Here is a 27,009-nt window from a genome sequence, read left to right on the forward strand (position 1 = left end):
ATATTGACACGGATCTCTATAGGAAAAAATGTATGTTCTGAGCATAGAAAAGGGAGGGAGGGAGGGAGGGAGGGAGGAAGGAAGGAAAAGAGCAAGAGAGGGAGGAAGGAGGGAGCCATAGTGTGAGAAGTTCACATACTGGAATCCTAACCCCCACGGTGATGGTATTAGGAGGAGGTGGGGCCTTTGGGAGGTGATTAGGTCATGAGGGCAGAGTCTTCATGGATGGGATTAGTGCTCTTAGAAAAGGGGTCTGAGAGAGCTCCCTTGCCCCCTTCCACCATGTGAGGACACAGTGCGAAGGTGCCACCTATGAACCAGGAAGCAGGCCCTCATCAGCTGCCACAATGAATCTGCTGTTTGGTGATCTTGGACTTCCCAGCTCTCAGAACTATGAAAAATGATTATTCGTTATAAGCCACCCATTTGAAGGTACTTTTGTTATAGCAGCTCAAACAAAGACAGAAGGAAAGAAGGAAGGAAGTAAAATAAGGGAGAAAGGGAAGATAGAAGGAAGGAAGAAAAAGGAAGTTAGGGGAAAAAAGACCGATTTAGAGATGGGACTCCATCACTGTGGTAAGCAGAACAGAGGCTCCCTAAAGTGGTCCATGTGCAGACAGGTAAATACCCTATATATAAAGTAAGGGTCTGAGAAAGGCTACACGCAGAGGTTAGGCAAACTAGGAAAAAAATCCCAAAATATTAGCCCATAGAATCAGGTGGTAAACTGTCTTTGCTATTAGTGATATTTAAAAACACAGAAAAATATAAACAAACAAAAGAAAACTACATCTTTATAATCTGTCCCACTATGACAAGTGTGGCCTGAGAAACCATAACCCGAGAATTGTAATTTAAAGTTACATGGGACTGCAGGTACCTGCAATGTATCACAGAAACAAACATACACACACAAGTCTTCCCAGGAAAAACACACCCTTAACCCAGCCCTTACAGAATCCACACAGATGCATTCCAACAAATACATGCTCATAATAGGAAATTACTAAACGTGAAAGAACGTAAGCCACCATAAGTAGGAACCAGCAGAAACAACAAACAATAGAACCAGAGCTGCAGGCTCCATATATTGAAATTATTAGATATGGAATACAAAATAAGTTTAATAAGTTTAAAGAAGATGAAGTTGTATTTGACAGGACTTTTTAGGAAAAAGGGACTACCAAAAATTATTAGGCTGATTAGAAAAAAGAACCAAATAAAACTTCTAGAAATGAAAAATGAACCACTGAAATTTAATATCATATTATATATAGCTAGAGAGAAAATCAGTGAACTTGAAGATAATATGAATAAAGTATACAGAATGCAGTGTGAAAAGATAAAAAATATGGCAAATTAAAGAGGAGTTAAGAGACATTAAAACATGAATATCTATCAAAGCTCTAGAAAGTAATAGTAGGGAAAATGGGAAAGAGGCAATATTCAGAGACATATTGGCAGTGGATATTCAAGAAATAATGAAAGCAAACAATCCTCATACTTAAGAAGCCCAATAAATTTCATGATAGATACGAGCAAAAAGAGAGATAGACTGTAATAAAACTGTAGAATACCAAAGGCAAACAGAATCTTAAAAGCACCCAGAAAGAAAACAGATGGCCTACAAAAGAATAATAATTAGACCCAGAGTTGACTTTTCATTTCCAGCAATAGAAGCCAGAAGACTGGGATGATACCACAATTTGCTGAGAATAAGTGTCAACCCATAATAATATATATAGTAAAATTCTTTCAAAATAACAGCATGTAAACATATATCGAATCATTATATTATACACCTGAAACTAATATAATGTTATATGCCAATTCTATCTCAATTAAAACAAACAAATGAATCCACAGAAACAGAAGAGGCTGGTTGGTGGTTGCCAGAGGTAGGTGGGAATGATGGTGGTAGGGAAAGGGGTGAAGGCGGTAAAAAGGTACGAACTACCAGTTATAAGATAGGTAAGTCTTGGGGATGTAATGTAAAGCATGGTGACTACAGTTAATAATACTGTGCTGTATGCTAGGAGTTGCTAAGAAAATAGGTCTTAAAGTTTTCATCACAAGAAAAAAAAATTGTAACTATGTGAGGGGATGGATGTCAACTCAACTTATTGTGGTATTTTGTGATAAGTACATATATCAAATTATGTTGTACACCATAAGCTGATACCATGTTATATGTCAATTATATCTCAATAAACTGGAAAAAAATAAAGGGAAAAAAAGAGATTTCCAGAGAGAGGGTTTTTAAAAAAATTTATTAGAAGATCACTTGAGGATATACTTTGTGAGTATAAGATTATGAGATTTAGGAAGGGATGAGATTAAAGAGGGAAATACTGAGTAAAGAAGAGCAAATATATAAGTAATTTGAAACAAACATGAATGATACATATTTTAAAGTCTAACTTGTGGGATTAAAAAAAGACAAGAGCAAACATTATTCAACTTTAAGTACCCATGCCAGGAGAGGAAAGAACAGTATTAAAGAACTTTTAAACTCTATTTTTGAGAAAGAGAATAAAGATATGGCCTAATCTAAGACTTTATTATTTTAAGTATTCTTATTAAAATTTCAAAAATAACTACACAAAGAAAAGAAATATAGTGAATGTCTTCTAAACTCAAAATAAACCCAGGTAATGCCAGGGTTACCTCTTTTACCGGGTAACCCAGGTAAAAGAAAGTAAGAAAAGAGAAAAAAAAACAGTATATAGAATGGCTAAAATAAATCCAAATAAGTTAGTAATCACAGTAATGTAAATTGACTGTATTTTCCAATTAAAAAGCATATATTATCAATCCAGGTAAAAAGGAACCGATAAAATACACAAAATATACTTTTAAAAAAGACACATCCAAAATATAAGGAAAATGAGAGGTTGTAAATGATAAACCAGGCTTCTAGTAATGACAGACTAGAAGAAACAGTGCCAATCTTCTCACTGAGAATAACTGAAAAATACTGGACAAAACATAATATAGATGTATCTTAAAGCATCTTAAACACATTATTTGCCTTTTGTACTGTGTTCACTGGTACAAAAGCAATGGTGGGTAAAATTGCTGAAGCCTTAGTACAATGACAGTACCAAAGACCAAAGTCATTACATTCTTCAGAAGTTGTCACATTCTTCAGTCATATACTCATATTTAAAAAAAAAGTTTCACTTAAGAATGTACTTGCTGAAGAATAAAACTCATAATTGTGTTAATTTAATCTTTGAGCACACATCTTTTTAACATTCGGTGTGAAGGGAAGCATGCATAAAGCACTTCTGTCTAATGAAGTACTATGGTTGCCTTGAGAAAAAACATCTATGCGGTGGTTTGTGTTGCAAGGTAGACTAGCCACTTTTTTCATGAACCATCACTTTTACTTGAAAGAACAACAGATACACAAACTATGGTTATTTAGACTTTGGTATGTGGCAGGCATCTTTTTGGAAGATGAACCAAGTGAGCCTGTTGCTTCAAGGGAAACAATTGATAGTATTTGTTGCCAAAACAATATACTGCAACAGATTGAATACAGAAGCATCTATGAGAAACCCGCAGTCTTCTACTAAGCCAGACATTAAAGAAATTTACAAAGAATGTAAAAATACCACTTTCCTCACAATATTTTTGACATTATTTTTCATAAAAAATGTTTATGGTAACATGAGAGTTTTAAAAATTATTTTTAAATGTATTAATATTTATAATTTTTTTAGTTTTTATATGGCAAAAATAGATGAATATAACCAACATAAACAAAAGCTCTTTTGGACTCTCCATAATCTTCAACAATGTCAAGGGGTCCTGAGACCAAAACGTTTGAGCACTGCTGCTTATAGCAATAAAAGTGAATGAACTAGGACCAGATACAATAACGCAGATGAAGCTGCCAATCATGATGAGTCAAAGGAGCAACACATAGAAAAACTCATTTAATATGATCCCATTTATATGAAGATCAAAAACGGGCAAAACTAAACTATATTGTTTAGGATACATATAAGTAGGTCATAAAACCTCAAAGCAAAGCAAAGAAATAATTGACATAAAAAGTCTTGATTGTGGTTATCTTTTGAAGGAGAAGAAGGGATTATGATTGGAGACACATGAAGGGGCTTCTGGGGTACGGCAAAGGCAATGTTTTATTTCTTGATCTATATTATATAGTAGTTAAACTTTTATTGTTTTTTGTTTTTATATTTATGTTCTATCAGCAGTATATTTCTGAACTAAAATACATATTTAAAAAATCAGGGAGGGGCTTCCCTGGTGGCGCAGTGGTTGGGAGTCCGCCTGCCAGTGCAGGGGACACAGGTTCGAGCCCTGGTCCGGGAGAATCCCACATGCCGCGGAGCAACTAAGCCCCTGCGCCACGACTACTGAGCCTGCGCTCTGGAGCCCGTGAGCCACAGCTGCTGAGCCCACGTGCCACAACTACTGAAGGCTGCGCACCTAGGGCCCGTGCTCTGCAACAGGAGAAGCCACCGCAATGGGAAGCCCACGCACTGCAACGAGGAGTGGTCCCCACTCGCTGCAACTAGAGAAAGCCCAGGCTCAGCAACGAAGACCCAACGCAGCCAAAAATAAAAAAAATTAAAAAATAAAAAATAAAAAAATCAGGGAAAGCTTCATTATCACTAGAGGTAAAAATAGACAATAAAAAACACAAAATGGAAAATAACATGTTAATAAAAACAAACGTAGTATATTTATTTTGACAATAAAATAGATTTTTAACACAAACACATTTCTAGAGATCTAGCGATAGTATATAATCAAAGATTTAACTTGCTAAGACGACTTAAGTAATCTATATTCTTATACAGGTAATAAGAAGGCTTTGAAATATATAAAATAAAACCAGAATTATAAGTAGAAATTAACAAGTCTAGCATTGTAATGTGTAATTTAACACACTATTTGACAGAACAGCAGAAAAAAACATTAGTAATGATAGACATTTAAAACATATAATTAATATGTTTGGTCATATATATATTACAACCCTGTACCTGAAATTGAAGAATACACATTCTTTTCAAACACAGATCATTTATGACTATTGACATTGTTTTAGTCCATAAAACAAGTTCAACTCATGTCAAAAAATTATATAAAAATTGCTATATTTTTTGACTACAATGAAATTTGGGTAATAAAGATAATCTTTAAAAAATTTGTAAAATATAAGGTATGTCAAAGTCAAATATACTTGACTTTTGCATTATTTATTCTTTTGAATGTTTTATATCTCTTTTCATTACTGTAGTAAGATAATCAAGAGCTGACTATATGAGAAATATGAAAAGAATCAGGGTTGTTTGGAAGATAAAAGGCTGTAAGGTAACTATCTTCCAGGATACAAAAAAGTATGTTCAATCTTACACTGCAGCAAGGAATAATTTGACAGAATACAGGCAGAACCTACTGTAAGGGTGATTAACTTTTGGAACAGGTTACTACAGAGGCCACAGAATCTCTGTCTCTATAGTAAAATCCAGAGGCCCTGCCTTTCCTGAAGGAACTTCTTCCTAAAGATAGAATCTTAGGTTATATTCAGCTCCACGAACTACACTCAAATTAAATCCTTTATCGCTCCAGTTGATCTACAATTCTGGAAACTAGCAGAAAACTGCCTGTTAATTCATAACGTTATACTAATATATTTGTGAGAACATACATCAATGATATTTCATATAAATGTTCAGGCTGTCTGAATTTTTTAAAATTTTAAATAAATCTTCCTTGTTTGCTTGCATTTTTTGAAAATAATCATTCCTTTCTAAGCAAAAATTTTCCTATTATATGAAAAAAAGGCAGTTTATATAGCCAACTAAACTAAGGGAGTTGAAACATCATGTAATACATTTAAGACTGGGGATAAAAAAATGACATCGAGTTATATCACTTTAAAATATGTATTTTACATTCTTAGATGAAAAACAAAGATGCCTTCAGTAAAATAAAATATATATATATTATCACAACAAAATGTAAATTACCTTCCTATTACATAAGTAAGCATAATATAAATGAAATACGTAATTTAAATCTGGTTCTCAGTATTATTCTCTTAATGTCTAAGTGACTACAATTTGCATATGTAGCTTAAACTAGAGCTATATTAGTACCTATTTCCTTTTAACAATATTACTCTGAAATGTATTTTTTAGAAAACCATGTCACCTGTATGAAATTTATAAGTTTAAAAGAAAAATATAAATTGCCACAGTTGGAAAAATGATTCATGCAATGACATATTAGGTTAGAAAAATAAATTAAAAAGTCATAATTATTATTAACATTTATTAAGTTTCACAGGGCATATGGCATTAGAATCTATGAGATTTTCATCTTACACATTCTTATATATTTTTGAAATAATTAACAGAGGAATCTTTTAAAAATTTTAAGAAAATGGTAGACTTTATTTCATGGAAAACAGTAGTGAATTTTGCAGAAAAAATTTAAAGTATCTCGTAAGGGATCAAAACAATTAGTCAGTCATAAGGTTCCCATGGACTTGGCTTGTTTTGCAACCCATTCTAGGTCCATTCCTTGTGACTTAGACAAGATATCTTAGGTTTACCTTATGCTGAATCAGCCTTCAGTGTATACTTAAATCAAGAACAGAATTAGTTTTTATAGTTTGGAATTTTTATTAAATATACAATATAGGAGGCAACACACCTAGAGTTTACACTATAACTGGAACACTTTCAGCAGGACAATTCTGAGTCAGTCACCCTGAATTCAAGAGCTTCTCTCAGGTGTAATTTGTATAATTTGAGGGATCCTTCTAAGTGACTTAAGGATCCTTGGGGAAATCAAATGGACTGTGCATGTTTACATTCAAAAGGGGCCATGGCCTACTCTTAGTTGTGTAGTAGCTGGGCTAACCAACAAGCTCTGACTTTCCAGGAGAAAGGAAAGAAGGAAAGCGTAGTGTGAGAAGAGTACAGTTGGAAGATCACTTGCAGGAACTCCCAACTTTTTCAGGAAAAGGTGAGTCTGAAGATCATAATCCTTTTTGAGAAGTAACATGTGATAGAGTGATATATCAAACATATCAAGTGTCGTCTTATACCAGACTTTTGTATAGACCATAGGCAGAAGGCAGGCATCAAAGGTTTTAGAAAAAAATTTGGGAGAAATACGGAAAACTAAGAAAAGTTTATCCATTAATATCTTCTTTATTAGAATTAAGACTGTATATCAGATGGACAGATCCAGTTCTTAAAATACCTGTGTCCTGCAAGAGCATAGCCTGAGAATCTGCTCCATAAATTGTATTTAACTCTTCAAATACCACTGAAAAATATAAAATTTCAATTATTCTACCAGAGTTTTTGGTTGTTTCACTCACCTTTCCCTTATTCTAATCTAAAGCTAAAGATATACGATTGCTCTGTTAGTTTTAGTCTCCTCATAAATCTAGGAAGGAAATAAAAATTTTTGGCCTGGTTGCACATTATTATATTCGATAAATTCCTAAACATGCTCAATAACAGATCTGGCTTTATACAGAGAAATAGCATTATCAAGTAAAACAGGTGAGGACTATTTACATAAAGAACATTTAAAGTATTGTACATACACTATTAGTAGGAGAATGGTATCCATAAAGTTGAAGACGCTGACATAGAGCACAAAGGGCCAAATGAAGTGTCACATTTCAGAATGAACCCAAGTATAGCAAAAGAAAAAAAGAAAAAGATGACAAAATAATCAATTAGGAAGGGCAAATCATTATGCTACATTCTATATAGAGCATAAACACAGTACAAGTGGGATAAATGTTAAAGATGAGTAGCAAAGTTTTTTAAATCTCATATAATTAAACATTAAATGAACTTGTGCTCATTTCAACCACTTTCATTTTAACTTTTTGATAGAACTACTGCTTTGAGTAAAACATGTTCCTCCAAAGTATGCAGTTTTACTGAGACATGCTTCAGCGATTCCATGTGGGATAAGGGGGAAATCTAGATGCAGCAGCACGGTGGTGGGAATGGTATGAGACCTACAGTGGCATCTTGTTCTGCTCCTGTTTAGTGCCATGACCTCAGGCAAGTTAACAAACCTCTCTAAGATGGTTTTCTCATCTGTAAAAAGGTATGATACTTACCTCAGAGAAGTGTAATGAGGACTAAATGAGAGTAACATTTATAATGGATATAGTACAGAGCTTAGCACATAATAAGTGTCCCAAGAAATTTTATGTTCATTTCCCTCTTTCTTTCTGAAGCATAGTTAATTTTGGTATGTAAATATTTTACAATTTAGTCTTGCTAACATTTTGATTTGGGTATGTAATGTTCAGTTTAAAGTAGCTGTATCGTTCTACTAATTAAAAGAGAATTTCGTGTTTCACAATTAGCTAATCTGTTTGAGTATTCATTATATTTCATACACTGTTAAGTGGCTACATGTTTTAGCTCATTTAACCCCCATAACAATCACATGTGCTTATTACTCCTATTCTCGTACAAATGAAGAAACTGCGGCACAGAGAAATTTAAGGACCTGGTTCAAGGTCCCCCAGGTAATGAATGGCAGAGCTAATAGTCAAACCCGGAAAACCTGGCTCTTGAGCCTGTGCTACACTGTCTCCCTAATGTAATCTATATATTTTCACTATAAGCTAAATTTCAATTGCTTCAAAACTCAAATATCTCATCAGTTCAGATATGCATTATTTAAAATGTGACAACTATTAACAATAAGTTACCACTAATTATTGTTATTGTTAAACACAGTAACAAATATTTGGAGAGAGCTGTATTGTCCTAGAGTGTTGTTTAGTTCAGAGGTTGTACTAAAGATTATTTCTGAATTGTTTTAAGAAATAGTTCTGAGAGCTAAATTCTGTAAATGAGATTTCAGGAGCCACTAATTGTAAGCTATGTAAGATAAACACCTCTGAGGTACCCATGGAGATCAGTGCCTTTAGCAAGCATTCCTTTACACATAAATAAGTTATATACTACTTATAAGTTATTTTTATCTGTTCTTTAAATCAGGTCTCCTTCCCCATATATCTGCTACAGAATGCTTCATTGATCTACGTATATTCATGTAAACTAATACAATTTAGGGTATGCTGATATAATTTAGATTTCATAATTCAGATAGACTTTCCCTAAGTAATCCAATTTAATGAGGTTTTACTATATCACTATTATTTGCATTAAATCATCAGTATTAAATTTACTTTACCTGGGCTGCAAAGACGCTTTTGTGCTGACACTGTAGCTTTTCCCTTTCCTCTCTCCCTTTGTTACTCGACTTAGGTATTTTAGTAAATGTTAATGATTAGAATAGGATTGTGACTTTACTGGAAGATCCATTAAGTCCTTTCTGGAATTAGTATAAATAAACAGTTAAATTTGTATCCATTGAAATACTATCTACTTTATCACTGAGGTTTACCAAAAGATTCATTAACATAATTCAACCTCCTTAATGATATTTTATTAACAACTTGCCTATCCAGTCAATTGGGGGTAATCCATCACAATTAAAATAACTGTTTACTCTTTTAGTATATTATCTATAGACAGTGTCTCCTATTGATATAAGTGTCTTCCATAATTAGTCTACTGGGGGTGATTCAACAAATACTGATAAATATATCACAGTCAAATATCCTAAGAAATAATATATATTCATAATCCTGATAATCTGCTTTTATTAGTATAAATACATACTTCGAAAATCTACTGGGACTGAATATGACACCCATCTGCTACAGATAACCCATGTTTAAAAAAAACCTAATACGTATCCTTATAACAACGAGAATAATAAAAAATGTTGCAGTTCTTTGAAGTTAATTATTTGAATTCCAGATAGACCAATTAAACTACTTCACAGGGCCATGAATTTGCAAATTAAACAATTATCATTTACATGCCAACAAAATTCACCATGTTTCTGCTATCTAAGTACCAGAGGAAGAAATATGATACAGTGGGTAAAAGGGCAGGTTTTGGAGCTGGCCAGCCATGGGTTCAAATGTTGGTTTTGCCATTTAATAGCTATGGAATTTTGGACAAGATACTTAACCTTTCCAACTGTCAGTTTTCTCATCTATAATTACAGATAATAAGGGAACTGCTGGGTAGAGTAAATGAGAAAACGCATGCAAAGCACCTAGTATAGTGTCTGATACTAAGGTCTCAGTATCTGCATGTTATTTTTATTATGTGAACCTGGGTTGTTGTCAGGCTGAAATACTTGGGACAAGCAAAAAAGAAAACTAGTAGGAAAATGGAGGGAAATGTTGCTTAACTCTACCTTCAGAATAAGATGAAAACATTACTCTTACCAGAAGAAGAATCTATAATATATATTTCTATGAATGCAAAAAAACATATTATTTCCTTGTTTTTGCTTCAACATTCATATTGTTATAGCACCACTAAATTTACTCACAGGTATAATTAAATCTTTGCAATTCACCTTTAAATTTTTACATGCATAATGATCTGTATTAATCTATTATATGATATACCCTTCAAATCTCATGGATAACAACAATACAGATGAAAATGATTTAATGAATGTGATTATGGATACAGATGTTTAATATCAATACTTGATATAAATATTGATATCAAAGCATATAAATACTGAAGCAATTTTTCTACATAAGAACTTTAGAAAGTTTTCAAGAAAGGGACAGGTCCAAAGTTACAGGCTTTAATTATTGTTTCTCAACATGAATAAAATAATTCTTGCCTAGAAAACCCCCCTGAAAGTATTATAAATTATTCTTACCAGCATTGCACGCTTTTCTTCATCTCCTTTAGTTTCTCTCTTTTCATTTTTTTTCCTGAATATTTCTTGAAGCTGAAAAAAAAAAAACAATCAAAAATCAAATATCCAACAAGAGTTTCTGGGTACCTACCTAACACCCTGTGCTAGGTGTATTCTAAAAAGAAAGAAAACAGTTAGCTTCATATACCAAGATCATTAAAACTAGTATAAATATATTTTCTGATATCAATGTTTTTCCTGAGAAAAAGGCAACCCAGTACCAAAGGATCTATTAAATAGTTTTACTTTATCTCTAAGACAAAGATGTGGAGCCTGTGGCATATACATAAAAAGAGATGAAGCCTACTGAGGGATAAAGGACATTGGACCAGAACTCAGGGGTCTGGGCTTGAGCCCATCTTCTGTCATACACTAATTTTATAATGGGGGACAGGTCATTCAACCCTCGCTGGGCTCCAATTTGCTCCTATATGAAATGCAGATGGGCTAGACGACCTCTAAGGTCTCTTTCAGGTAACTGATCATTGTGGTAGGAACATGGGCTCTCCATGTATAAGCCCTTGAGCAAGTTAGTCTAATTATTTAAGGCTTGTTTTCCATATCAGGAACATGAAGATAATATCTTACAGAATCTCTTAGGGCAGCAGTTTTTTCCAGCTTTACTGAGGTATAATCGATAGGTCTTATAAAAATAATGTTGTACAGAGTAAATATTACAAGTAATTACTTAGCACATTGCCTGTCACACAGTTAACTTCTCAATAAATGTTAGCTACCATTATACAAGGCATTATTTCCTCTTTAAAATCCTATTTTACAAATGGAAGCCTAATCCTGTCTCTATATCAGTTTTCTGACAAGGTCATTGCTCTTGTCTGTGTAATTTGAACAGCTATCTCAACTCTTTACTTCACTTCGTATGGCTATAGTTGAAAGTCAAAATGTGTTACCTCCCAAGATATGAAATAACAATTAAAATATACAGTACAAAATGTAAATGATTTTATTAACACATAAATTTATTTCCACGCTTTTTGTTAGTGAAAAGAGTTTTTATTTTTTGCAAGGTTATTAATAATCACTTCATAAATAGGCAGGAGGATCGCAGATTTTAGACCTCTACATATAACTTTGCCCAACTCCACCTCTACTTCCAAACTCTTTGCTGTTTACAAACAAACAACAAACAAAAAACTATTAGTACACAGCCACTGCAGAGGAGACCACCGCTTTAAAGCAAGGGCAACTTTTGTAAGAGTGTACAGTGGAAATAAATAGAAATTCTGCATGAATGTTTTCACCTCCCATCTCCACAAACAGACAAGATTCCGAAAGACAGCCAACTTCCAATGAACTGAGTTCCAAAAGTTAATCTTTAAGACAGTGGGGTGGAACTTGGCACTGCTGTCATAGAAAGTTTATTGAAAATTATTTAGATTACTAGGCCCATTGTGAAAGTCCTAAAATACAGTTGTACACTGTCATGACAGAACTATAGTAAACTAAGCCTGTCCATTTTAGGGTGTTACGTGCATCTCTCGATCTACTGCAATGAAGCTGAAACCTCTCGCCTCCCCCATATCCTGAAAAGCACTGCAGTGAGGGACCCTTCGTGGTTCCAGCTCCAGTGACCTGCTCAGGCACTGTACTCGGGCAAGGGCCACATGGGTATTAGATTAAGCCTTTTGATGGATCGCAATATTAGTTAGCTTGCTTCCTTTTTAATGGCTAATTAGCGTTCGATGAGGATTTCTCTCTCTTCTCTTTCCTACCATGGAAAAGAATGACTGCATAGTTTCTCTTCTATGCGCCAGCCTCTGAAGAAAATACTAAGCTATTTAAGAGGTTTTCCAAGGGATTTTTATTGGCTCGATACACAGGAAAAATAGAAAATTAAATGGCTATTTATGTTATTTTTCCCTTCTCTTTTTACTAGGAGAGTAGAGGTAAATATTGAGTTAAACATAAATGCTAAGGGTAGAGGTTGTTACTGGAAGGAGTAAACTAATGTTAATCTCTGTTTTGGAGAAAACCAGAATAGGCATTTGGTCACAGAAGTAGATAAAGGACACAGGGGTAAAAAGCAATGGAAAAATTCTGGAAGGTGGGGGTGGTAAGATGAGAGAGCAGCTGATGATGCTGCCAGACCAGCACCAACACGGGACCAGTCGGGTGAGAAAGGCTGAAGGACAAATACCAAGAACACTCTTACCCTCCACTGGAGATCAGCCCCTGGTCAAAGACAGTAGAAGGGAGTAGGAAATTGGGCTAAGACTGGAATACAAGGCAGCAATGAGTGGAAGAGAAAAGGAAAAAGAAAAATCGTAAATCCTTTAATGAGAAGGAAGGGGAGTTCCTGTGGCAAAGAGCTGTCTGTGATTGGGTGGCTGATATGATAGAGACTGAGCATGCATAACACCTCAGGATTGCTTGTCACCCACCCAGTGGAAAACATCTGACACATTTCAAACTTCCAGAAGATGTGTAAACAACTATAAGCATCTTTATACGCTGAATATAATTTATTTTTTATAGTGTAAAAATCATTCAAAATAGGGACTTCCCTGGTGGTCCAGTGGTAAAGAATCCGCCTTGCAATGCAGGCGATGTGGGTTCGATCCCTGGTGAAGGAACTAAGATCCCACATGCCACGGGGCAACTAAGCCCATGCACCACAACTACTGAGCTCGGAGGCCTCAACTCGAGAGCCCATGTGCCACAAACTACAGAGCCCACGTGCTCTGGAGCCCGTGACACAATTAGCAAAGAGAAAACCCACACGCCACAACTAGAGAGAAGCCTGCGCGCCACAGCGAAATATCCTGCGTTCAGTAACAAAGACCCAACACAGCAAAAAAACAAAATCATTCAAAATAAAGTACATGAGTATATACTTTATTAAATTAAAGTGAAAGCATAAAATTTTCACTCTTTTTTCTACAACGGTATTCTAAATAATGCAAAACATAAAAATATAAGTAAGTAATGTTTAATTATTGATAAAATGTAGCTTGTAATATACATACCACCAAAAACTCCTTTTTATCTACCATCTCATTGCCATCGGTGTCAAACATGTTGAAAGCTATTCTAAAACCTGCATGTGGCTCTGCCAGAAAAGAACAGGGAAAGTATTCGTGAAATGAAAAAATGTTTTTAAAGTAAAAAAATCCACATTAGTTGTAAACAATTATTCACATTCTATACAGAAATACTTTCTTTAACCAAGAAATTAAAAGCAACATGTTATTATTTAAATATAATAAAAGCTACATGTAAGTATATATATTTCTGCTTCATAAATTAGCACACTTAGTAACACAATTGATAATACACTTTAAATCTACTTGTGTGATACCTGTTGCATAGCACTGACAGTAAAATTTGACTACCTTCCTTCCAAAGATAAATATTTCTTTCTTATCCAAAGTCTGTCCGTTTGTTTAAAAGGAAAATATCAGCTCATCACATCTGAAGTATTTTTAATATGTCAGCTACTTAGAACAGAAGGAAAAATAAGAATATGACACAATGGAGCAGTCTAAAATCTTGGGAAAATTATAATGGAAATAACCTGCAAAAAAATGTCAAGCATGAGAGATTACATATTTGGGTTTGAACTTCTAGAGGCTTCAAATACAGAAATATAAAGAGAGCTTGAATACTTAATTCTCCCCAAATACAAGGAACAACTCCTTTTCTGAGAAAATCAGACTTTCACACATTACGAACTGCCTTAATTGTATGAACCCTATAATGAGATTCAATCCTTCTTCTCTTTTCACTTCTAAGGCATAAAGAAGAAAACCTGGACAGAAGAAAACTTGAACGTATCCTTCAAAGAGGAGCTCAGTGTACATGCCTTTTTCAAAACATCTGACCTTCTCTTTTAAGATGACTGGCAAAAAGTTTAAAAAGGACCTCTCACAGATACACTTGCCACTACCTGTTGTGAAACCGTGAACCCGGCAAAAACAAAGCACACAGCTCTACTTTCTTAACGGGTAATAGCTGTCTCTGAAAATAATGGAAATGAAAGCCAGTCTTTTATGGAAGTTCATTTTTTTGCACGTATTTTAGGAATCTAGACTTATTTTCATTATCATTCGCTTGAGAAAGAAATAAAAAGTTACACCATCTCTGATAACCAAGATTTAAGCTTTAAAAATATCTGAAGACACATAGAAAGAAGTCCTCACCAGCATTACTTGGAAGGGAATATTAAGTTAAAGTAATAAAAAGTAAAGGGGAGAAAACTATGGACAGGTAACATAAATTATCTAGCCCACTTCCTGCCAGCCCTCTTTTCACATTTTTCTTGGTTCTAATCTAAACGACACCCATAACTTTTCAATTCAAACTCTTAGTAGTTTCTAAGATGGGTCCTGAACTCCAAATGAAGATTCACAGCATCCAAATATCCTACCCTTTCTGTAGTAAGCAAAAACCACTATCTGTGTTTTTTCCAACATGCTTAAACCAACCCTGTCCCAGCTCAACAAGTGGCTTTCCTCACCAGTTTTGTTTTACTCGGACCCATCACTCTGCTGGTCCAGGCACTTATAACTTCTAATTTTGCATCTAAAGTTGTTCTGCTAACAAGATAACTTTAAGACAAGTCTCTGAGACACTCCTTGGCACCCACTCCTCTACTTTCCACAGTGGCATTCATCACTGACTGGACTGAAATCATCAGAATGGCTTTCCACTCTGGGACAACCTCAGGCTGTCCTATAACTAACTGCACAATACTTGCTTTTCTTCAGCACCAACATTTTAAATGACTTTGAGCCAGGAGGAAAGAAGCAAGAAAAAAATATACAATTTTTGAAATACACATGTGTGCGAGCACACACACACACACACACACACCCCAAATTTCCTGCAACAGAACTCCAACATAACAGCATCCATTACTAAATTCAGAAATAACACAGTGGCTGTGAATTTTCTAATTACAGAAGTATAGGAATTTTAAGATTGGTTTCTAATGACACAATTTTATTGATGTTCTTGTTTCCACACATCTCCATAAATCTCCACAATTGGAAATTCCACTAGCCACATTCTTTTATTTCACTCCTTTCTTCATTCATTTGCCAATTATTTTCTGAGAGGCTACCATGTGAAAAGATAAAATCTTTGCCATCGTGGACCTTGCATTCAACTGTGGGGAGAGAGACAAAAACATGTAAACCAGTAAACAAACACTTTCGAATAGTTTAAGTACTATGAAGAAAATAAAACATTGTAAAGGGATAAAAGGGGAGAGATGGAAGAGGGAGTTATTTTAGGGAGAATGGCCAAGTAAGCCTTCTCTAAGTCTTCATATTTCAAAGGAAACCTGAATGATTTTTACTATCCTGAGGATCTTTAGTAAAAGCACTGATGGTAGAGGGAGCAGAAAGTACGAATTCCTGAGGTGAGAATTCAGGGAATAAAAAGGTCAGGTGGCTGGAGCACTGTGAACTATAGCATGTAAGTTCCTCCATTAAATGCAACGAAATTTAACTGAACACCTTAGTAAACCCTTCATGTACTTCATAAGAATTGCTGTATATAAGAGGAAGATAATAATAAAGCTGTTGTAGGATGTATGATGGGTCTTCTTATAGACTTACTAGTTAAAGGACTCATTCTTTCACACTAGTCTTGCAGAAAATGTGATTTGAATGAATGAGTGTAGCAGGAAATTTACAAATCACTACACATCCTGACCTTTAGGCTCCCATGTAGATCCAACCACAGGGATTGATATAGGATATTAAGTATATAATTTATGAGCATTTTATTTACTACACCGTAAGCCATAATAATATTTATGGTTTTGACCCTTGATAGTACTGTGCTTAGCATTTTCCACTGGCATATAGACATGAATTTTGCAAAACAGCCTGGATAGACCTAAACTGATTTTCAATGCAGGGGTCACAGGTTCGAGCCCTGGTCCGTGATGATCCCACATGCCTCAGAGCAACTAAGCCCGTGCACCACAACTACTGAGCCTGTGCTCTAGAGCTCGTGCGCCACAACTACTGAAGCCCATGTGCCTAGAGCTCGTACTCCACAACGAGAGAAGCCACTGCAATAAGCCCGCACACCGCAACAAAGAGCAGCCCCTGCTCGCCACAACTAGAGAAAGCCCGCGTGCAGCAACGAAGACCCAATGCAGCAAAAAATAAATTAATTAATTTTAAAAAAGATTTATTTCCCAAGATTATGCTTGAGAAAGAAAACTGTATCCAGAAATAGATTTAATGAGTATACTTACTTGTTAAAATACATAAAAGAAAAAGATATTCTGTGTAAGAAATCACACCTAGAAGAAAAATAGTATTAGTAATGCTATATATAAAATATTACTTTCTCTTCATATTTATCAGGTAAAATATTATTCTTATAATAGCAGTAATATTTATAAAGAACTTAGAGTTTTAAAGAAGATGCTAAATATTGTTTTCAATGAGACTAAACTATTACTACAAAATCAGGGTGAAAGAAACAAATAAATTTTACATTGTTTCATATGCCTCTGTAGAAACCCATACAAAAATCACACTAATGCTTCCAGATATACTGGCATAAAAGCAAAATTATCAATAATGTTTACATATAGCTGTAAATTTTAAATGTGTTGCTAGCTTTCAAGGTATGAATCTAACATAAAATAAAAATGTTGGAAATGGTTAACACTGTAAAGTGCTTAATAATTTCTTAGTAACCCTTGAATAAAACATTTAGATATTCTTGCTTAGAGATTTGACTTCTTATTGCATTCAAAAAACACAACTCTATAGTTATTACTTTTCTCCTTTCAAGTTATCACTCATTATTCTTGATAAGCTTCATGCTTCTATTAAATGTAATCTAAGAAGTTTCAATTTTTACAGAAAGCTTACACTTTCTGTATATTGTATCCTGAGTTCTCTGTAATCTCATAAACTTTAAAAGGAGTTTGTTTGGACTACATAAAAACATACATTCTGTTACTCAAATTCTTGCTTTTGGATTATAACACCCAAAACTAGAATTAATGGCTTAATTGTTTTTCCAAGTGTATCCTGAGAAAATGAAAATCAGAAATAAGCCAATAACACTTATCCAGATACCAGACAGTCCTCATGTTTGGTAAAAGGGTATAAAAATCCTTAAAATAATCAGATCGTGAACTTTAAAACTCCACTTTACCTGATGTTCTTTGAGGCTACCCTCTTTGTTACAGAACAAAGGAAGAGGAGTCACTGTCAGGCAGTTTGTCAGAAGATGTGAAGGGACCGAGCTAGGAGGCCCTGAAAGCATTCCCGTCTTTTGTTTATACTAGAATATTGTGACCTATAGACATAGTTCTGGTTGATTGCCATGAATGTTATGGGAGAAAGATTCTGGAATGGTCAACGTATATAAGATACAATACCTAGATTCCATAGGGATCCCTCAAAAAAAAAGATCTGGAAATAGGCTCTGTATCTCCATAACCCCGTCTCACTGACTGTTGCTCTGACTTGGTGGAATGCACAAGAGGTGCTGGTTAGCATAAGAAGTTTAATATCTGCTCTACACCTTTTACTTGATAATCAACTCAAGATTCCCCTCACTGAAGGATTACAAAACAGCGAGAGTCCTGATGATGATTATCATGGTACGCACTTGTCTGAAGTACTAAGTGGTTTTTGAGGTGGTATAATCCACAGGGAAGAAAAACAAAGTGAGAAACTCATGATATAATTTAATAAAAATGGTCAGGGACATATATACACGACCAAATATAAAATAGCTAGCTAGTGGGAAGCAGCCGCATGGCACAGGGAGATCAGCTCGGTGCTCTGTGACCACCTAGAGGGGTGGGATAGGGAGGGTGGGAGGGAGGGAGATGCAAGAGGGAGGGGATATGGGGATATATGTATGTGTATAGCTGATTCACTTTGTTATACAGCAGAAACTAACACACTATTGTAAAGCAATCATACTCCAGTAAAGATGTAAAAAAAAAAAGGTCAGGGAGAAGGGAAAATATTACTAAACATGAACTGTAGATTCATAATGTTTTTAATTACAAAAATGGAAAACCATTAGATTAACCTTTCAATTTATTTTAAGGCCACCCAGGGTCAAAAATAAAATAATAATAAATGCTAAGCATCTAGTAATGTTTCAATCCTTAGAAAAAGGCTAAGAAAGATGCCAACTAGGTTTCTCTTGAAAATTCAATTTTAAAAAATTCTAAGGGAAGTTTCTTAAAAGCATTACACTGTTTAGTTCCTATATCATGATATATTACAGTTAGCTATTATAACTAAGTCTATGTAATTCATGTTTTCATAAATGCTGTATACCAATAAAATTTTTGTAAAACTGCCTAACATTTTCTTGCTGGGTTATATTTTAAGCAGACAAAATTAATTTGTAAATTAGTTTTCAATAGTTCTAAAAACTTAGCTTTACAATTCCTCTTCTACCTAATCTCTTTATAAAAAAGCAAGATTCTCTGTAACTCTCTACTTTACCTAACCCTATGGTTCTAAAACTTCTTGGGTACACGGATTACCTTGATAATCCCATCACTATGACATAGATCTGCACTGTTCTACAGTGTAGCCATTGGCCACACGGGGCTATTTAAATTTAAAATAATTAAAAGTAGATAAAATTAAAAATTCAGTTCCTCAGATACAGTAGCCCCATTTCAGGTAATTAATAGCCACATTTGGCTCGTGGCTACCATACGGACATTCCCATCACTGCAGATAGTTCTATTGGGTAGCACTGAATAGATCATCTCCCCCTGAAAAAAATATGCAAATATGCATACAATTTAAGTAGGATTAGGACCTGCCTAAACTTATGGCTTCCAGATTTAACCCTCCCCCTAACTAAAAAGAATTTCCTTCTTCCATGCATTTATCTTTCTTGGATTATATTTGATCCAATTGCATTTTCCCATGAAAGGTATTAAAGAAATATTTTTTACATTCACCAATTTCCCTCATTATTCTGAGCTTTGAATTTTCCTGATCCTATCATTCCACCCTAAGATTTGAATGGCAATCTTTAAGACAACTTCCAGAAAAAAACTTCTAAGAACTTTAAAGACACCATGGCCCAGATTTCACAAAGATTTAAAAACCCTAGTTATGAAAAGCCTACAGTTAAAGACAAGGTGTCTCCTCCTTCCAGAGTCCATGAGAACCAGGTGTAAGCAATCTGAATTTCTAATTCTACTTAGGCAAAAATATATGGATTATAACTAATCCTTTATAAAGTATTTATCTTCACATTAAATATATTACTTTCAAACCAATATCGGTTGAAATTGATGAAAAAAAGGTAAGTTTAGATAAATGCTTTATATTGTTATTTTGCATACTCTTATATTTGAATATGAAAATATATATTTCTAAGAAACATTCCTTTTTAAGATTAAAGAGAGTTTATTAGTTTCTGCTATAAACATTTATAAAAAGTACAATGTAAAAGAAAATTGCAATAAAAGCTATATAATTTGACTGCAAAGCCATGTATGAATTAACGAGTTAATGTATAAATAGATATGGGTAATATGGTAAGTTGAAATAGGTGGATTTTTGCGGTGAGTGTTGTTTTTAAAAGAAACATGTTCAAATTGTGCAACCAAAAGATATATCCAATAAGCTTTTCATATTGATTAAATTTAAGAAAATCTGCAATTCCCTGGAAGTAAAAGGAAAGAAGAAAAATAGACATTTGGAAATCTGTATTTTTGAAAACTGCTTTCTGTGGGTAAATATAACATATACTTCTCAATATGGTTAAAAAGGTTTTTTTTTAACTATAAAAGTTCATTTTGTTGTGAAAAGTGTGGAAGATATGAATAGTGTATATAAAAAGTAACATAAAAACCACCCTTAATCCCACTGCCGAGAAACAATCATTATTAATATTTTCGTGTTTTTCTTTTCATTTTTTTTTCCATGTACATAGACACATTAATTATAAAATTATTTAAGCATGAGGAAAATATGTATAAATAATATAAATAATATAGTATCAATATTAAAATACATAAATACTATAGTTAACTTACCTCTTTCTTTAAGACTTCGAAATAGCTTTGATGATCCTTTCCAAACTGGTGGTGTTTCTGATAGCATTTGATTTAATTCCTATGACATAAGGTATCATAATGCTGATTAACTGGTAAACCATTTACTTATAAAATAGACCAAAAATATTCAAATGCCTATGCAAAAACATTCTCTGCTTAGAAGACGTGAGACATGACTGTATTTATACTATTTTATCTGTGGTTCATTCAACCATAAAACCCAATATTTGCCCACAGTCCAAATGTAAAAATAAGTGATAAAGATGCTACATTAAATTCAATTAGAGCTACCGAAAATTTCAGGTAAACTTAATAACTGGAGAAATACATATATATATGATAATCTAATTAAGATGAAACAGTGAATTTAAGTTCTGGAGCCAGTTAGAAAAAGATGGTTCTGTGGAAGCCACAGGAAAAGGTGGACTTCCTAATACAGGTCACACATGATCACTGGGCTTCACATACTGTTTTCTGTAGCCCTCCTGGATTTAGGGGATTTTGTGGTAGATGAAGTAACTGGGCAACAGATTATGCTGGGAAAGAATGAAGAGTATTTTAATAGTGACTCAAAGAATGATGACATCAGATGAAGCGGGATGACAGGGTGTTGAGTTATTGTGTCCACCGCTGCAATTTTTTTTCTACTTTTAACTTAAATATTCAGTAAAGAATACACACTTCAATTGCTGGTTAGCCAGCTTTTTTTCTTTTTTAATCAAGCTGAGGGGGGACTATTTTGGAAAATTTAAACATTTGATTCATTGCTCAGATACTAGAACGATTTTGTATTTATTACACATACTGTGTTAAAAATAAGTGAAAATATAATTAGGTTAACTGTGAAAAAATTATTAAAGGATTTGGTGAGATAAGTTGAAATAATTTGAAATTAAAAAATTAGTCTGCTAAGTAACATACTGAAAAAACAATAGAAATGACTTTTTTTCCAGATCTGACTCTTGCTACTCAAAATGTGGTTCCCCAATGGCCCGGGCATCATCACCGGGGACCTTGTTAGAAATGCAGAATCTCAGATCCCATCCCTGGCCTCCTGAACCAGAATCAATTTTTAACACGATCTCCAGGTGATTTTTATGCACATTCAAGTTTGAGAAGCACTTTAGACAAATCCTTCCTGATGTAGTTGTACATAAAAAAGCTCTGTGACATTTATAAACCATCTTTTTCATTATAGAGCTGGGTTAGCAGGCAAATAAGGAATCTCTGGGATGCCAAAGGCAGGAGAGGTATTTTTAGGGGATTTATAGACGCCCTGAAGCCTATCTGTGAATCCTTGCTCTCATTTCCTTCCTGGTGTTATTTCTTCACTGCAGGTAATAGATGCCACCTGGTGCTCAGTAGTGTCTGACTAGGGTAGCAATTCACATATGAATAATAATGAGAAGCTAGGATATTTAATGTTTAAACAATAGTAAACTCATAAACATTTTTGTTAGAGCAGGAGATTAAAAAATATTAATATTTTGAGTACATTTTATATATTTTCATTAATATTGTTTCTATTATATAAATACTACCATCTCCATTTTAACTGTTCCCATGTATTCAACTCATTTCTTCTACTTAAACTCAGCTAAAATTTAAGACCAAAAAAATCATAGCTACCTTTTACTGAGTGTCCCCTATATGCTTGGCAATGGGCTGATACATATCTCATTTAATTCTAAAAAATTATCCTCATTATGCATACTTTACTGTGTCTTAAAGAAGATAAGTAACTCACCCGGGATTATACAACTAGTAAATGACTGTCCAGATCCTTACTGACTCTAAGCAGTTTATTTTTGTAATAATTTAGTTCCTTGTCTGGTCTAGATCATCCAGTTGACATACTAATCTTGTTTTGTGTCAACTTCAGGGACTTTTTTTTCTTAATTCAATTTTTATTTTATATTGACATATAGTTGATTTACAATATTATGTTAGTTGCAGGTGTACAGCAAAAGTGAGTCAGTTATACATATACATATATCCATTCTTTTTCAGATTCTTTTCCCATACAGGTTATAACAGAGTATTGAGTAGAGTTCACTGCAGTGGAGGCTAGGGACTTTTAAGTTTTATTAAAAACTGTATTTCCACTCAGGCGGGAATCTCTCTCCCCTCTCCCAGTGCCTACCTTAGTCTCTTATAGGTAGTAGTGTTGTATGATAAAGAATTTGATTGGCCTTTGTCCCTGGTTCCTGGGAGGAAGACTATATCCTTGCATAACACCAAAGTTTATGCTGAGGAGATGACTCAAGATGGGGGGCTGACCTTCAAAAATAACCCCATGATTCAAGTGTTGGGGCTTTGAACTAGCCTGACCTCTGGGGAGGGGAGAGGAAAGGGACTGGAGATTGAATTCAACCATGTGGCCAATGATTCGATCAATCACACCTATGCAATGAAACCCCCAATAAAAACTCTGGACACCAAACTCAGTGGAGCTTTCAGGTTGGTGAACACATGGGTGTGCCAGGAGGGTGACATACCCTGATCCTGCAGGGAGAGGGCACAGAAGCTGTGTTTGGAACCCTCCTATAACTTGCTGTATGTGTCTCTCCATTTGGCTGGCTTTGATTTGTTCCCTTATAATGATAAACTATAATTCTACATGTAGAACGTTCCTGAGTTCTATGAGTCAGTCTAACAAATTATCAAACTTGAGTGGAGTTGTGGGAACTCTCTGAATTTGTAGCCAGTTGGTCAGCAGTGTGGGTGGTCCGGGACCCCTTGAGTTGCAGCTGACAGCTGAAATGAGGGCCACCTTTTTGGGAAATGGGTCCTTAAATCTGTGGGGTCTGATGCTAACTCTGGGTGATAAGTGTCAGAACTGTATTGCAGTATTGCAAGTAGGGACTAAATAAATATTTGCTGGATTGAATTCATTTACCTAGAATTATAGATGCCTTTGAAAGGCTTTATACAATTTTTCTGAGGACAATTTTTATAACTATATACGTAATATATATGTTATAGGAAAATTAGTTAAGTGCAGAAAATAAAACCGGATTGTAATCCAGGGATGAACCACAATTAAAAATTTTATTTAATCTCCTTTTAATCTAATTCTCTATCTAGGCATATTTATACAGTATTTTTGTCATTCTTGTTGCAAATATTAAATCATTTTCTGCATACTGTTTTGTAAATTACTCTTTGCATTAGTATGTCATGAGCGTATTTTCCTGCCAAATATTCTTCATTTTCATTTTAATGGCTACGTAGCAATTGTCTATATAAGCAGTTTTGAAATGTAACTCTTTATACTCTTAAAAATTGTTTACCCAAAAGAGATATTGCTTATGTAGGTTATATCTATCAATATTTAATGCATGTGGAAATCGAAATGATACATTTTTAGAACACAAAAACACATAAGCACATATTCTATTAGTTCTCAGAGTGATGATGTCATCACTCATCACGCAGCCTCTGGAAAACTCCACTGTACATTTGTCACAGAATGAGAGTAACAGAACAAGTATCTTCTCAGTATTATTATGAAAATAGTCTTGACTTCATGGACCCCCAAAAAGGTCTTTGCACGTTAAGAAAGACCAGTTTATATTATTTTGCAATTTGCTGTTTTACTCAAACTCATGTTTTTTAGGTCTATTCATGTTGATACACATAGCTTTTGTGTATTTATTCATCTTAGCTCTATATTACTGTATTGTCCTTCATACGCCTATTTCACATTCTTTTATTAATTCCTCTACTGACTGGCATTTATATTGTTCCTAATTTTTTTAGGACTCCTGGTATAAGCATACAAGTGTTTCTCTTGTAAACATATCTAGAAGTAGAATTTTTGATATGCATTAGATAGTGCCAAATTTCTCTCAAAAGAGACTATACCAATTTACATTCTCACCTGATTCCTCCTTCTTCTTGTCCTTGAATTACTGGTATTGTTAGATTTCTAGAACCTGACAATCTGATGGGTGTGAACTAGCATCAGATCATTGGTTTAATTTGCATATCCCTGATTACTAGTGAGGTTGAGCTCCTTTACATATATTTATTGGCCCTTCTGGCTATGTCTACCCATTATTTTCTTATTATCTTTTGTATATTGATTTACAGGAGCTCTATATGACTACAAGACACTTAGCCTTTTCTGTTAATAATGGGTTGGCCAAAAAGTTCGTTCTGGTTTTTCATATCTTAAGAAAACCCGAACGAACTTTTTAGCCAACCCAATATGTTGCAAGCATATTCTCCCATCTGTCATACATCTTTTAACATTGTTGACACTGTCTTTTGGTGTGCCAAAATTTTTAATATTTAATTTAGCAAAATTTGCTAATAATCTCCTTTGAGTTCAGCTTTATATATCTTATATATATGTACATATCACATTTATATATGTATACATCACATAAATATATATATATAAAATAGTGTGCGGGACTTCCATGGTGGTCCAGTGGCTAAGGCTCCATGCTCCCAATGCAGGAGCCCCGGGTTTGATCCCTGGTCAGGGAACTTGATCCCACATGCCACAACTAAGACCCAGTGCAGCCAAATAAATAAATAAATTTTTAAAAAATAAATAAATAAAATAAAATAGTGTGCATGCATACATATACCAAGAGCTTTAACCTACCTGCTTGGAAAGTGACTTCCATGTTTTAGCAACTATAATAAACATAAAAAATTAGATAATACTTCATGTAATATATATCAAAATTCAGTAACCATCTACAATCATAACTCATAACACTGACTTTTATATCTAAAAGGCAAAGTTTTTTTAATCTCAAGATTTAGACCTATGTATGTTATGCATTATGTATTTGTTTCACGTACTATAAACTACTTAAATAATATCAGTGGAATAGAAAACACATTTTCCATAACCATTATCTTACTCTGGGGATTTCTGGATTTATAAAGTAAGTTAATTACTCCATGTTAAACATCCTATGGGCTTAAAACACAAACAATGATATTCATTAAACACTGATGTTAGAATATAAAATATTAACATAGAGAAATTATAATTTTAAGGTGTCACTCATGATCTCTGCTGTGTTAGTATCTCTGATTATACTTCAAAGGTCAGGTCTCTCTAGAATGAAGGGGAAGGATAGGGGCAAAGAGAAAAAAAGATCAAGGAGAGAACAGGTAATGTGATAGAGAGACTCTTGGCCTGTTTTCCATTCTTCTCCCCTAAAAATGTCATAGTTGAATAAAATACCTGAGATCACTTTCTTTTTCTGATTTCTCCTCACATCCCTGAAGATCTCAAACACTGTAAATCTCATAATATTAAAATAAATACATAGTCAACATTGCTGTTTCCTTGCTCAGATTTGAACACTGTGAATAACTAATGCTTGTCCAAGAATTATCTCCAGGTTTGTATGTGATTAAGTCCTATAACACAGCTGCATTAGGAACCAGTAAATATCAACTATTTCAGCTACATTACAATAATGACAACAAATAATTTTTCTACATGACAATGTGGCCATTTCTGTATAGTTAACCATAGCTAACGTAAACAATATATCAAATTCAAGATTATAAGATAGGCATGTTTTGCTTAACTTTCTCTTTTTTAAGCGATGTAATAAGTCATTTTAAGATCAAAAGGGAAAAACTATGTTCTAAAATTTGGCAAACTGATTTTTATGAAGATAGTTTTCTTCTCTATGTAGCAACAACATCCTTCCTTTACCCAAGACAGTTGATATGCAAACATGTAATCAAGTTTAAAATCAAGATTAAAATCACAGGTCTATACAGTAGAATTCAGCATTTAACCTTAATTATAATACTTTACACATTCATTTCATAGACATCCTCCTTTACACAATGAACACAACAACGTAAATAATATTTATTATTCTGTTGCTTTTGAAATATAGCAGTAAGAAAAGAAGAAAAATAAATGGTACAAAAGTACATGCACATGCTCTTATGCAATGTTCAGAAGCTATTTATCAAAAGAGGAAGTTAGACACTCTTGAGTTTTGTAGGGTTTATGAGATTTCCAGGGTAAATTATTCACAAAAGACATATTCATTCTGCCGGATATGTCACCATGTTCAGTATTATTGGCTTTTTTTTTTTAATAAAACTAAAGAGCCATTAAGATTGTTCTTCAAAGGATTTTC

General features: G+C 34.1%; 1 protein-coding gene across 1 annotated transcript in view; it reads right to left on the minus strand.

Moving 5' to 3' along the window:
* The window catches only part of MICU3 (mitochondrial calcium uptake 3), an 87,694-nt gene that overhangs the window by 26,078 nt on the left and 34,607 nt on the right, over positions 1-27,009 (minus strand). Inside the window, exons 3-8 of the mRNA XM_027122713.1 lie at positions 25,494-25,525; positions 20,855-20,933; positions 17,066-17,113; positions 13,821-13,903; positions 10,795-10,866; positions 7,610-7,648 (exon numbers count right to left, since the gene is read on the minus strand). Of these exons, the coding sequence (XP_026978514.1) occupies positions 7,610-7,648; positions 10,795-10,866; positions 13,821-13,903; positions 17,066-17,113; positions 20,855-20,933; positions 25,494-25,525 (353 nt within the window). The remainder of the gene's footprint in view (positions 1-7,609; positions 7,649-10,794; positions 10,867-13,820; positions 13,904-17,065; positions 17,114-20,854; positions 20,934-25,493; positions 25,526-27,009) is intronic.

The sequence above is a fragment of the Aethalodelphis obliquidens genome, unplaced genomic scaffold (genome assembly GCF_003676395.1).
Source record: "Aethalodelphis obliquidens isolate GAN/ISIS:26980383/991018 unplaced genomic scaffold, ASM367639v1 scaffold25, whole genome shotgun sequence".
In the NCBI taxonomy this organism is placed as follows: domain Eukaryota; kingdom Metazoa; phylum Chordata; class Mammalia; order Artiodactyla; family Delphinidae; genus Aethalodelphis; species Aethalodelphis obliquidens.